The 14,629-nt window shown below is 45.4% G+C and overlaps 1 protein-coding gene across 1 annotated transcript in view; it reads left to right on the top strand.

Moving 5' to 3' along the window:
- The first annotated feature begins 2,102 nt into the window (after positions 1-2,102).
- PTAC3 (plastid transcriptionally active 3) overlaps positions 2,103-14,629 on the top strand; it is a 145,275-nt gene continuing 132,748 nt past the window's right edge. The window contains exon 1 of the mRNA XM_087379130.1: positions 2,103-2,971. Within this exon, the coding sequence (XP_087235256.1) occupies positions 2,171-2,971 (801 nt within the window). The 5' untranslated portion in view covers positions 2,103-2,170. The remainder of the gene's footprint in view (positions 2,972-14,629) is intronic.

Below are 14,629 nucleotides of genomic sequence, written 5' to 3'. Positions count from 1 at the left end.
GTCACTGTTGAACTCCCACTATGTACCTACATCATTAATGGAAATAGATAGAGTTGGTTCCATGCATACATATGTTTACTTGTTAGTAAAAACAAAGGGGAAGAACATTTACTCGATAGACAATCATAATGAGTTGCCACTAAGCACAACCAATTCTGACATTCTTGTTTCCTACTTGAAGGTTCTAATGCACAAAAGAATCTGCACATATAACAATATTCATCCCTCTCTCTCTCTCTCTCTCTATCAAACCTGACCATGGTTGATTTTTATTTTGGTAAAACTAACCCAAGGTTAAGCAATGTTGATGTGGCTTACGTACCATGCTTTAAAAGGTTGTGGCTCATCCTATTTACTATGTGTTAAAACCATGTGGATGGTGACATGGTAGCCTATCTGCCATGTGTCATCTTCCTTACTTACACTTGTCTTTATCACCATCGATGGTGTTGTTTCTTACTTGTGTGTTTTGCATGGATCTCGTGTGCTTTCTTTGATGTTTTGTGTGTTTGTGCACATTACTTGTGTGTTATCGCTATATCAAGTGTTTGTGGTTGTTGCTTGCAAGTGTGCTTTATATGTTGTATGCTATGTGTATTTGTTATGTGCAATCGTGTTGAGTGAGGTGTGTGGTGGGTTGTCTATATTGGCTATGTGCAGTATGTGTGTCTTTTGTTCGCTTGTTTATGCATGCTACATGGATGTGTTCACTTGCTAGTACATGCTTTTATACAATGCATATGTTGCCTCACCCATTGCCTTTTGCCATTCTGGCTTCAACTAGATCTTCAAATACATTGGTGCTTCTGTTTGCATGATAACTGTCCTAAGAGCATAATTTGTGCTTTCAATCTGTATATGTTTCCCTTTTCGAACATAAGTCAACCTTGCTGGTTGTTTCATTTATAAATCAAGCAATCAACTCGCTAGCCTACCTGGTGTAGCTGTCTATGTTTGACCCTCAATGGTGCTATTTTCTGAAAGGGCACCCCTTTCTTCATATGTGTGTGTGTATGTTTTCCATAAAAACTGAGATTCTAGCAGTGACATGAGACTAGATCCTCTAAAGGAAATTTAATTCTAGCACTTTATGACACGAGACTAGATCCTCTCAAGGAAATTTAATTGTAGCCACTGTAACCATTGATGAACGAGTCCCTCTCATGGACCGTTATCAGTCCAAGATAATGTTAGTGGAGGGAATGGGGAACGGGTCCTGGTTCGGGCATTGAGCTTTCTATGGTCCACAGATACTCGAAGCATCCTGTTTCTTGTAGAGGCACCCATTTATCCCTTTGATTGGGTAGACGAACCCCTTGAGTAGTTAAGGAAAAGAAGAGTTGCAAAAACCCAAAGGAGAATTCATTTATCGAGGGGAAAATCATCTAAGAATCTCCCAAGTTCATCAAGTTTTGTTCATTCTTAGTTTTCTTTTATACTCCTTGCCTTTGTAGAGATTGATCATACTATTGGGGAAGTGGGCCAAGATCAAGTCGAATGAACTCAAGCACACCCCAAACACACATAAGGCCCTAAAAAAATAAAATAAATTAAAAGGGTAAATTAAGAGCCAATTCACATGAACTAGGCACGTTGCAAACAAAGTTGGATGTGAGATTTAACATGTAGTAGTTTTGGAGGAAAAACTTGGTTTGCTGACTGAGCCCTTGCTCTTGAGTAGGGGCAAGGAGGAAAACCTGAGCCTTAATAGGGACAAGGTGGTTTCCTCTTGCATGAAGAGGCTCTCTCACCCTGGGCACACAAGAGCTTTTGCAAGCCCTACAGCAGCAACAACAGCCAACTGATGTGGCAAATGGAAGGCAATTGAAGGGGACGAGACCTTGCCCGATCCTTGCAATCGAACTACACAAGCAGGTAAGGGCTAGCAAGGATGTGGCAACCAATGAAAAGCTACCATCAACCTCACAGAAGACAAGGTCTAGTCTTCCTGAGCATGTGCTCGAAATCCGGGAGGCTAGATGGGGTCCCCCACGAGGCACCCTTGAAACGGAAATGAACAACATGTGCCGAGTGCCCAACCTATCCAAATAAATGAGGGAAAATTCACACGACAAAGCTTTATCTTCTAAGAACACTCTCCCTTCGCCAACTTTCGTTCTCTCTTATTGGTTGTCTTACAGACTACATTGTGAGCTTTGAGGTGTTGGCTATGGCGGAAGCCCTTCTGCCTTTGCCATCTCCCTCCCCTCATTCTCTCCCTCCATCTTTCACTTCTCCCTGTCTCTTCTCCCCTGCTCATCACTTCCCCTCCTCCCAACGCCATCTCCCTCTCTCCAATGCCTTCGTCTTGCTTGCATTGGCTCCCTTGCCTGCAGGAAGGAGAATTCGGGACAAACGCAGCCCTCGAGTAGCCGGTTGGAGGCTATCCTCATCTGGAAGGACGGAGCTCAGCTTGCTACCACAAAACTCTAGACTGACAGACGATGCCGGGGCTACTCGTGCCCATAAACAGAGCTTCTCGGCCACTGCTTTCAAGCACGGAGATTACGGGGTGTGCGTTGAAAATGGTCGACGGAGAGGGAATATTCAGGAGAGAACTACCGCAGATGCCGACAGCCAAAACAGGAGGCAAAGACTTCGGTCATCAGACGCTTCTCCCGTCGGTGCGACTCGTGGTCGTTCTGTTTTCTTTGAAGATAGACTCGACCGGAACTGGGACGTAGAAGGTGAAGAGTTTGAAAGTCCAAATTCGATAACGGGATTGGACAGAGTCGAGCAAAGAAACCGACTGGTTTGGCAACCTGCCGAGTTGGAAGCGGTGGAGCTTGGTCAAGAGGCTGACCTTCGTTTCATGTTTTTAGAATTGCTGATGGAAAAAGCTCGTGAAGGGGACGTGGCAGGGGTAGAAGAATCTATGTCCGATATGGTTGCTGCTGGATTGAAACCAGGTCCGAGGTCATTTCATGGGCTCATTGTGTCGTATTCCAGGTCAGGAGACGCAGAAGGAGCGGTACGATTTGTCTATATACATACATCCACTAAAAGTACTATTGCGACTAGAGCAGAATCGTTGCAATGTTTTCTGGCGATTTGAGTGAAATCTAATTAGTCAACGGGCAATCCATTTGTGGACATGCATGCGCTTTATCATCCCGATGAATTTGCATGGTATCGTGATTTTGGAAAGGTATGCTTGCAAATATGGCCATACACGCCATCGTGTGAATCCGTAAGCTTCACATACTTGCGTGCTTTGCCTCAACGGCCAATTTTTCATTTTGAAACTGCCCTAAACTGGATTTGTAAAAAATGTAACTCCAACTTTAAGAGTTGATTCGTGGATCTGATCGAGCGCAAGTAGGCACAAGCTCATGGTGCATTAACCACCTGGTAAAGGAAAGTATATAGTACAATGTCTTCCGTTTTATGTTGCCAGGCAATCTCCGTCCTGTCGCTACAATAAAGTTGAAAGAAATGGAAATCATAAACCATTGTTGACTGTTATATACAGGCATCTCAGTCCTATGGTTACAGTTAAGTTGAATAGAAGTGGTATGCATACTTCATTGGCTTGTCATTCTCTAGCAGGGTCAATCTCCTCCCAGTATCGGTTTCATTTCCACTGTCAGTTGACTACCGTTCATTGCCTTGAGTGGCCACTGGCTACCTGAAACGGCCTGTCTAATGGCTTGAAGAACCACTAAATGATTGCTAGATCTGATTTTCAAGATTTTCAGACGAACTGCCAGCTTCTCAAAAGCTTTACGGAGTCACCAGGCTTGATAAGTGGTTCCTGTCCTTAAACTCCTGCCTATACTACTGTGTAGTGATGTCTGGGCAATGGTTAAATCTGATAATGCAGCAGATGTGGTAAACGTTCAGCTGTGAGCAAATGGGTAGATGGTTCTCAGATGAATTCCAGGCTTTACCTATTGTACAAAAGGTTTGCAATGTAGTTAAGAAGGAAAGGGTCCTAAGAACAAGGCTTACAGTTTTTTGGGGCAATGTTTTGTACTGCCTAGGGATATTCTCGGTATTCTAGGAATGTTTTCTTATGGATCCAAGGGTTTTGGTTGAGTGACATGTAGTTATTCTTCATTGCCCATGCTAGGGAGCAAGTAGTAGAGCATCCGTCTTTGAGTTTAGTGGTTGGGTCAGTGGTAAAGCCCATTACCATCTAGCTAGCAAGTGATATTGAGAAGAGATGCTCTAAGTTTTGGGGGAAAGTGATGTCTATCATCCTATATATACCTGCCTTCTCAAATGCAGAGCTTTGCAAGACTTGTCTGGTTTGCGTATTTTTTCTGAGACTTTGTCATTTTTGGTACTGCCATTTATAGGTGCTAGGCTCACCTTTGGGAGGAACAATAGTTTGCCAAGCATTAGCTTCCATGTAGAATGTGCATGTATGGGATTCCCCTCACCCATTCCAAAGTATCTGAGAAACGACGTTTGTGCCATGGTATGCACTGCTGTCTCCTCTTGTAATATTGAAAACATGCCCATGTATGTGCTATCTCTGTAGGGGGTGCGAGGGTTTTGCAAACAAATTTCAAATGATTCCAGACTCAATGAGAATGCAATGGCAAAGGTTAAAACATCCTATCATTGTAGGGGATCAGACTTCATGATATTCATTAACCCTAGCCCTTTAAAGTCCCTCCTAACCCTAGGGCTAGCTACTGGCAACTGATGGTTAGCCAGAGGTTTCTCAAACTACCATGTAAGGTTCGGATACCATGTTCTAGCAAGACAGCTTGCTTGCTGCAGCCAACTCCCCATGACAGGAGACTTGTCTTCAAAGTCAAGGCCTAGATACTTGTAGGATTTCACCATTTCTAGTTTGATTCTGTCATAAAGATAGAATCAGATTTGTCTTTCTTTCCAGCGATTGGGACTCAGTTTTGTCAACATTGACATTCATACCTGTGTATTTGAGAGAGAGAGAGAGAGAGAGAGAGAGAGAGAGAGAGGCCTTGCGGCCCTATGGGACAAAGTACAAAGTACACCAAAAGGGAAAAACTGATACAAGCCTCAATGGGCTGGAGCAAAGGGCGCGCTAAGACCCTTTCTGAGTACTATGCTGAAATAAGAGCTCAATAGCTCGAGCAAAAATCAAGTACAAAACATATACTATCTGAAATAGGCTGAGAGCTGGGACTGAGAAACCGAAACCCGGCACTGTGGTGGCTCTTTTGTGAGCGGTGAAAATGTGTTGGATTTGCGTCTGTCGGGCTGTCTCACGCTGTGGTGGTGGTCTCCTTGAAAATATGGGCTATGTTCCGAGTGACCCCTCGTCTTGGGCGGTTTCCTATGAGGAAAGCTGTGATAGCCCAGACCTCAATAGAGTGTGCTCTAGTCACTCTCCGTGTTGCGGGTGGCCTCTTCATCTCTCTCTCTCTTGGTAATCTAGACTGCTTGCATATCAGCTAGCTCCTCCTCCTCCACCACCCCACTGTGTCCTGGAGCTGACTCAAAGACATAAAAATCCGTGACACGTCGCTGTGCCTGGTCAGCCTCTGTATCCTGTGGTTTGGTCACCTCTTGCTGCTCTCTGATCTGTCATAGTAGTAGTCTCCCTATGTCGGCGCATCTCAAGCACATAGCCCCCAATGCAGACCTGGTCATGGAAGTGGATCAATCGTGATAGTGGGCCGAAGCCGCTCCCATCTTGGTAGAGGCAATGGTATTGTCCCCTGATCTCATAGTAGGCTGGACAGGCACAGAGAAAATGCTCCTCTGTCTCAATCATTCCCAATATGCATAGCATGTAGATCTTCTGCTCTTTGGCTATACATGCTGCTCTCCCTATGTCAATCCTCAGCTGATGGGATGATATCCGCATCTATCCGATGGCAATCCTCAATGCATGCGAGACTCCTCTGTCCTCAAGATACTAGGGTCTGATGATGAATCCCTGCTCCGATACTCTCAGGAAGTGGTCGTGGTAGACTTGGGTCTTAGTGGGGAGCTCTTGATCTCCCCCCCAAGTCCGAGATGTGTGGAGCTGGAGGAGATCTACCCATATGATATGGTTAATCTCATCTGGTGGGATCGACTCAGGGGGTGCATCCATGCTATACTGGAAGGGGGGAAGCCTGTCCATCTGAATCCCATGCCTGGCAAACCATGTGGATATACGTGCATACCATGTGTATTTTTTGCTCTTTGCTAGTCGTTTGGATGACTCTAGGGCCATCCTCGGTAGTCTCCATCGAGGTAAGTCCCAGACTCTATGAATGAATGTCATTGTCTGGAAGATGGCATCAACCTGTAGTGGTGTCATGGGAAACTTGTACTATCTCATGTGGGTCTGAGGGCCTACTCCGAATCATCCTAGACCCCATAGTTACCTGTAGCCGCTCAAATCTCCTCCACTCTGTTATCGCTAGATCTCATCCCCAGAATGATGCTGCATACATGGTAGTTGGTTGCACTAGCATATCGAAAAGCGAGCACTTCGTCAGTGGATCCTGAAAGTATGCCTGGAAGCATTGTCTCTCCAGCTGGGCCAGAGCGCTCCGCCCCCGTGTGAGTCTTGCGTGGGTTGCATGGGTCATAGTGAAAAGGGGTTGTGTGAAGACTGCTCCCAAATATGTGTAGGACTACACTATCTCCACTGGCTCTCCACGATAAGTGAAGTTGAGTCGATGAAGCACTGCGTGTGAGGTGTTGAAGACCATAATCTTGATCTTCCCAAGGTCAACTGTGAGGTCTCTCTTTGTGCAGAACACTTCTAAGGCCTCCAGATGTCTCTGCAACTCCTCCGCTGAAGATGAGATAAGGACTATGTCATCGGCGTATAACAATATTTGTATCACGAGGCCTGTCAGTAATGATCCCTTGCCTCCCAGGCAGTCTATGAAGGAAGTGATCTCATCGATGTAAAGCTCCAAGGGAGTCGGTGAGAGGGGACAACCTTGCTTCACCCCGATCGTGCCTCGACCTAATCCGATAGACCACCTGGGGCATGAACTCTGCCTCTGATTGACTCGTATAGGCTCATCACCCTTGCAAATAAATTTTTCTGGAATATGCATCTCCTGTAGTCTCCTGATCATGCGAGATCGTGGGATAGTGTCCAATGCCTTCTAAAGTCTATAAAATATGTGTAGACTTTTTGGTGTATGGACCTTGCCTCCTCAATGATAGTCCTCAGAGTAAAGATGTGATCTAGAGTAGAGTGCTGTCTCCGGAATCCTGCTTGTCCTAGTGCCCGCTGCCCTCGAGCCTATGTGTGACTGTTGAGTTGCCTCTCTTCTAACACGAACCCATAGATCTTAGCCAAAGTGTGGCCAATCATGAGCGTGCGATAGCTCCCAGTATCCATAGGGTCCCCGACTTTGTGTATTGGCACAATAGTGGTGGTACTCCAAGCAGGTGGGAAGCCGTGGCGCATAGCATGATTGAACATTTGTGCTAGGACCGGAGCTAAGACCTCCTACCCATGTGCAAAGTGGCCAGTCTGTAGGCCCTCATGATCGTGTGCTCTCGGATTGTGTAGCCGATAGAGTGCAGCCCGTACATTATGTGTGGTGAACAAGTGACGGGTGGTGGGCCTCGGCATAGAGGACATGTTCGGTGGTGTCTGCATCTGGGCATCATAAAGGGAACATGCATATGTGTGCCACACACCTGGGTCAGTGATGGGAATAGGTGACTTCCCCTCCAATAGAAATTCCCACCCAGTGGTCGGGTCTCCTTCTCGAAAAGATGTGAGAATCTCATCCATCCTGTGTGCGAGGAAGGCCCACCTCTTATGACATGTCAATTGTCAGAAGATCTGCTGCACCTTAGATGACGCCAAATGGCCCAAGGCTTGCTCGCATGTGAAGTGGGCTCTTGCCTCTCAATAAGCATACGATATTTACTAAAGTGACAAACAATAGTAAGACATTGAGTATTACGCGTACTTACGGATGCTGGAAGTGGCCCCACGAAATACCTATGTCGTGAAAAGGACCGTCGGGGATTGGTAATGGCATAAGTAAGCTTGCCACTTTCTTGTGGGAAGCCTTGACCTTTTGGCATATCTGACAATTTTGAACACAGCCGTATACATCCTTTTGCATCTTTGGCGAATAGAAATAGTGCTCTAACTTCTCCAAAGTCCCGTTGATACCTCTGTGACCACCGATAAGGGCGTCGTGGGCATCATGAAGAAGCAACTGCCGTTTGTCTTTGACTACACATAATATTTTCTTATAGAAAAGCCAACCGTCCTCTAATGAGTAATGGCCTGGAGCAAGCGTCGTGGCTAACTGGAATTGCGTGCCAAACTCTGCTAACTCCGTGTACTGTGCCTTCATGCTATCAAGATCCTTTCCTTTGATTTCGAGCACAGTGGCTTGCTCAATGGTCCGGATGGAGCCTTTCCGACTGAGAGCGTCCACAACGGGGTTGTTTTTGCCGGGAACGTACTCGATCATTCCCTCAAATTGTTGGAATATCTGGCTTCGCCGTTGTTGCCGATTGCTCCATTGCGCACTAGGCATTGTCTAAAGCCACTTAAGGGCTTGGTGATGTATCTTAACCGTGAAAGTCCGTCCGTATAGGAAAGGCTTCCAATGTTTTAATGCGTGGATGACACCGAGGAGCTCTCTATTATAAACTAAATAGTTCTTTTCGGCATCGTTAAGCTTTTTGTTGTAATATGCCATGGACCTATCTTCTTGCTGTAAAACTGCCCTGATGGCAACATTGCTAGTGTTTGTTGTAGGCCATCTCCTGGTGGTTCTAGTGATGCCCTATAGGCCGCATAAATATAGGCACTTGTAGTGTTAGTGCCTTTTAGGCCACATAGGACACTTAGTCCTATGTGACACCTAGGACACTTAGTCCTAGGTCTAGGTACAAGTACCTTGTACTCTTTCTTTTTCACTATCCTAGTTGACGTGACGGCAGACTCGTGTGACTCTTTGTACCTTGCTCTCTCTCTCTTTTGCCTATCGATCCTACAGTGGTATCAGAGCCACGTTTTGATTCGTCTCCTGCTCTTGGATTTGCACTAGCTCTCCTCAGCCTACCTGCTTCTCCATTCGTATAGTCTGTACGACTATACAGACGCCCGTACACACAATCTGCACACAGTACGCCCGTCGTACAAACTGCTTCGCACTAAGTTCTGTACTGCATTTCATACCTGCGCCGCTGTATAGACGTACACTCTGCTCCGTACAGTTGTACCAACATCGTCGTACAGCCACGTGTGAAGATCTGCCGTACAAAGTTGGAGACTACATGTGATTCCGTACACCAGGCTTCCGTACAGCAGTACTGCGCCGTACATCTTTTGTACAGCCGTACAGGTATCGTACCTACTCCATACAGCTTCGTACAGTCGTACACGATGCTTCGTATTGTGTTTTCGTATAGTCACGTGTGTTCCATACTGTCACGTACTTGCTTTGTCCGTACAGCTCGTACCTTACAGGACATTCTCAAAATTTGGGGCTTTTGCTGTCCTTAACTTCCTTTCATTGTTTGAAGTCTTATCAAGCTATTTCAACAGTTTGGAAAGCCTACCTCTTGAGGTCTATACATTGGGACAGTTGCACTTTTGCAGTCACCTTGTGGACAACAAGTCCTAATTTTGCAGTTGCAAGCCTTGAGGCTACCTTTTGGGATTTGGTTTGCAATTTCTTGTTTGATTGCAATACATTGGGTCAAATTGGGGGACATTGAATCACTTTTGCAGGACATTGAGTCTTTTCTGTAGGACATTGACTCATATTTTTATACATTGGGTCACATTTGCAAAAATATCAGCAAAATTTAGGGCTCTTCTGCATTTACCCTCTTTTTGGCCTATTTGCCCTCATTAAATTTGGGGCTTTTGCCACATTTGCTGTTTTTGCAGTGAACATTGCTTGCCACAGTTACATTTGGGTCAGATCTGCATTTGCCCTTTGTTTTGGGTTGGAAATTTGCAGATATTTGCTGTCATTTTTGGACAGCCAGCTTTTTGTAGTGATAGCCTTGAGGCTTTTGGGTTTTCAGGTCTCCTTCAGGGTATCACATTTGCTATGGCTGGGAACAATCAAGATCTATTTGGCGTTCTTCGTGAAGATGATAAGTTGGATGGCACCAACTATCCGATGTGGTCTTATCTCATGAAACATGTTCTTGTTGCAAAGCATTTGTGGAATATTGTTTCCAGGGTTGATCTGAGGCCAGCCAATGCTACGGTGGTTGCCTCTACTGCTGGTCCCTCTGTAGGGGGTACTCCTCCTGATGCCTCATCTTCTAGCACTCTTGCTACTACTCTTCCAACTCAGGAACAGTCAAGATGGGATGCAAGAGATGCAAATGCACATTCATGTATTGCTTTATCATGCAAGAGAATCATTAATCACACATTCGGTCTTGCAGGACAGCAAAGGATGCTTGGGATAAATTGGCTTCTCTCTATCAAATTCGCAATGAGGCACGTGTTGCATATTTGAGAAGGCAATTACAGGAAGTCAGCATGAATGAAGGTGACTTTATGGATGCATACCTGACAAAGGTCAAGGACCTCATGGAACAACTTGCCAACATTGATGAGGTGGTGCCAAATTCACAGCTTGTCAGTACCACATTGAATGGATTGCCAGATACATATCAAGGGTTTGCTACAACCCTTCGATTAGTGGCCATGGGTAATCGAGACCACTATTCTTTTGATCAGCTAGTTACTTTACTTGAGCAAAGTAGAGCTAATAGACAAGCCATTATTCCTGATCATGCATTTGCTTCACAGCAGACAGGAAGAGGCAAGGCTTCCAAGCCTATGGGCAAGCCAAAATCTGCGCATAGCAGTTGCAATTCCTCCCATGCATCTAAAAATACAGCAGATAAGTCAAAGAAGAAAAGATGCAACTATTGTCGCAAGCCTGGACATGACATTTCAGAATGCAGGAAGCGCATTGCTTCGGAGAAAAAGAAAGCAGGATTGACAGTTAATGCCTCTCATGCTATTGAATCCAATGAGCGAGAAGATGCTTCACATGCACATGCTCTTCAGGATGATTGGGCGTGGGCTGTCCATTGCTCATTTGATCCCTCCAAAGCTGATGCATTCTTTACTGCTAATGATGCTCAGTCCTGGTACTTTGATAGTGGTGCTTCCAAGCATGTCACATCTTGCAGACAGTTGTTTCATTCTTTAGCTGATGCACCTCGAGGGGGGATTGTCACATGTGCTAATAATGCTTCATATGCTGTCAAAGGAATTGGAGATGTGCAGCTCACATCCATTTCAAGCCATCCTGTCACTCTGACAAATGTTCTTTTTGTGCCTGGAATTGAAGTGAACTTGATTTCAATTTCAGCAATTGCCACTTCAGGTTTCAAAGTTATTTTTGATGGCTACAGATGCCTAGTTTATGATCTTCGTGATGACAATGCCATAGTTCTCACTGGTAGTGAACAAGGACTGATCTTCCGACTTGACCTAAGGCCGAGAGACTGACTTACGTAGCTTGTGCCTGATTGTCCTTGTACAACTGCTCACAGAGTGGTCACAGCATACAACAAAATCTCCTATTAGGGAACTATTACGCACAGCCAGTGTGTCACTTTGCACCCAAGTGCAGGGGTGCATGTGACAAAAAATAACTCATACACGCCTCGAAGGATCTACAAAAGAAAGAAAGACTAGTCGACAAAAGACCGAAAGGTCTATGAGACTGAGATAACCAAATGAGTTAAGGATTGAGAGTCCATCAAAACCAAAATGTCACTTAAGGACCGAGAGTCCATCCTAGTATCTTAGAAAACTTATGTACTACATCAGTTATGGACTGAGTGTCACTACATCTATGTTGGTGTCTCAGCCAATTTGAAGTCACTAATGAGAGAAAGAAAGAAAGAAAGAAAGAAAGAAAGAAAGATGTATTAACGTCCACGGGAGGCCTCGCGAGCCTAACACAGAGAAGCAAACTCATACAAGCCTCAGTGGGCTGATGCAAAGGGCGTGCTAGGGTCCTTGATCAATACTAATCTATACTAACAAAATCATAATCATGAATAAAAATAGTCAACTGCAACTGCATAGTGGACCAGATCAATCTATCCAATATCAGGTACAAACTGAAAAACAAGTCAGTCTCGGAGCTGGGACTCAGAAACAAAATCAGAAACCAAAGCCTGGCACAATGATGGCTCTCTGGTGGGCTGCGAAGATATCTCGTATCTGTGTCTGTGGAGCTATCTCGCGTTGCAGTCTTGGACGCGGTCTCCTCGCTCTCTGAGCTATGTCCAGAGTGACCCCTCGTCTCTGTTGGTTCCCTCTGAGGAAAGTTGTGATTGCTAATCCAAACTGCTCTCATGTCGGCTAGTTCCTCATCATCCACTCCACTGTGTCTTGGGGATGACTCAAATGTATAGAAGTCTGTGACGCGTCGTCGTGCACGGTCATCCTCTATGTCCTGTGGTGGTCTTGCCATCCCTTGCTGCTCTCTGATCTGTTGTAGTAGTGTCTCCCTGTGCCGACGCATCTCCATCAGGTAGAGCCTGATACAGACCTGGTCATGGAAATGGATCAGTCGTGATAGAGGGACAAAGCCACTCCCCAGAGACAGTGCTAACACCCCCGGATCTTAGAGTAGGCTAGGTAAACACAAAGAAAATGCTCCTCTGTCTCAATCGCCCCCAGCGTACATAGCGTGCAGAGCCGTTGCTCTCTGGGTATACCTGCTGCTCTCCCTGCCTCGATCCTCACTTGATGGGACGAAACTTGCATCTGACCAATGGCAATTCTCAGTGCATCGGAGACTCCTTTGTCCTCGAGATACTGGGGTGTGATGATGAATCCCTCATTTGATACTCTTAAGAAGTGGTCGCGGTAGAAGTGGGTCTTGGTGGGGAGCTCCTGGTCCCTCCCTGCCCCCCTCGAGGATGTATGAAGCTGGAGGACGTCTAACCATATGATACGGTTGATCTCATCTTGTGGGATCGACTTAGGAGGTGCATCCATGCTGTACTGAAGGGAGGGAAGCGTGCCTATTTGGATATTGTGCCTGGCAAGCCATGTAGATATGCGTGCATACCATGTGTCTGGCCCACTCTCTGTTAGCCGTCTGGATGACTCTAGGGCCAACCTTGGAAGTCTCCAGTGGGGTAAGTCCTAGACTTTGTGGATGAAAGTCATTGTCTGAAAGATGGCATCAGTTTGGAGAGGTTTCATGGCGAACTGTGCTTGTACTACCTCATGTGGGACTTAGGGCTTACATCGGATCATCCTGGACCCCATCGTCACCTGTAGCCGCTCGAAGCTCCTCCAGTCTGTCCTTGGGAGATCGCACCCCTAGAAGGGTGCTGCATACATGGCAATTGGTCGCACCAGTGTGTCAAAAAGCCAGTCCTTCGTCGGTGGATACTGAAAGTGCGCCTCGAAGCACTATCCCTCTAGTCTAGCCAAAGTACTACGCCCTCGTGTGAGCCGTGCTTGGGTTGCATGGGTCATCGTGAAGATGGGTCGTGTGAAGATTGCTCCCAAATATGTGTACGACTGCACTATTTGTTAGAATTATTATCATATTCTAGGTAGTGGCCAATGCATTGTATTAAGTAGGTTAGGGGCACTTGTCTCTCATTGAGGTTTTTTCCCCTAACCACAGTCCAATCCTTAACTATGATTAGTGGATAGGATAGGGTTTTGTCACTTGTACCTAGATGAATCCAGGATAGGGTTTTGTCACTTAGACAAAACCCCTCACTCTTTTTTTGTACTTCAGTCATTCCACTCTTGTATACAGTAGACTTGCGTTTGCTCTCTCTCACTCTTGCTCATTGCTCACGTTGCTTCCACATTACCACCACTCTGAATTCTCTTTTTGAGTTCTATCTTGGTTTGCACACCTCGCTGAATTTGTCATTGAGGGGGGGCAGCAATCCTCTCTTTTCACAAGTTAGTAGGACTTGTGTTGCAGGAAGAGTAGATAAGAAGAAATATGGCAACATGGGTTGGCGAGCATGACATGCTTTCTAAGTCTAAGCCCAAAGGAAAAGGGTAGCAAAAACAACATGCCAATCAGCCCGCACATAAGCATAAAGCTGATTCAGGACAGCCCTCTTATAAGGCTAAGGGTGATGTAGATAAGCCTAAAAAGAAGGGCATTTGTCACTACTGCAACAAGAAGGCAGGACATTATATTGGTGAATGCAAGAAGCGCATAGCTAAAGAAAAGAAAAGGGATTCAGGTATGGCCGTGTCAGATGCATCAACTCCTCATGCACATGATGGGGGAGATGTTACAGCCAACTTTGTGGAAGAACACTATGCCTTTTTGTCTTGCATTTCAGATTTTTCAGTGGGTAGTTCAGATACTACAGCCACTATTGAAGATGATCCTTATGCTTTCTTGACTTGCAGTTATGATTTTTAAAAGGATGCATGCTCTCTCAGTGTCAATGAGACATTGAACACTTGGTATTTTGATAGTGGTGCTTCTAAGCACATCACTTCTAAGAAGAGCCTTTTTCTCCACCTACTAAAAAGAAGGTGACTTGTGCAAATAATTCTTCTTATTTAGTGTGTGGAGTGGGGGACATTATTCTCACATCCACTGATGGCACAGATTTCAGAATTTCAGATGTTCTCTATGTGCCATGTATAAAGAAGAATTTGCTTTCAGTGTCCTCTCTTAATAGAGGAGGATTTCAGGTTGTATTTGATGATGCTACG

The sequence above is a fragment of the Dipteris shenzhenensis genome, chromosome 9, assembly GCF_047967505.1.
Source record: "Dipteris shenzhenensis isolate YYH24624 ecotype China chromosome 9, Dip_SZ_1.0, whole genome shotgun sequence".
NCBI lineage: Eukaryota > Viridiplantae > Streptophyta > Polypodiopsida > Gleicheniales > Dipteridaceae > Dipteris > Dipteris shenzhenensis.
Note: the sequence above shows the minus strand (reverse complement) of the source record. Positions and strands in the feature narration are given on the sequence as shown.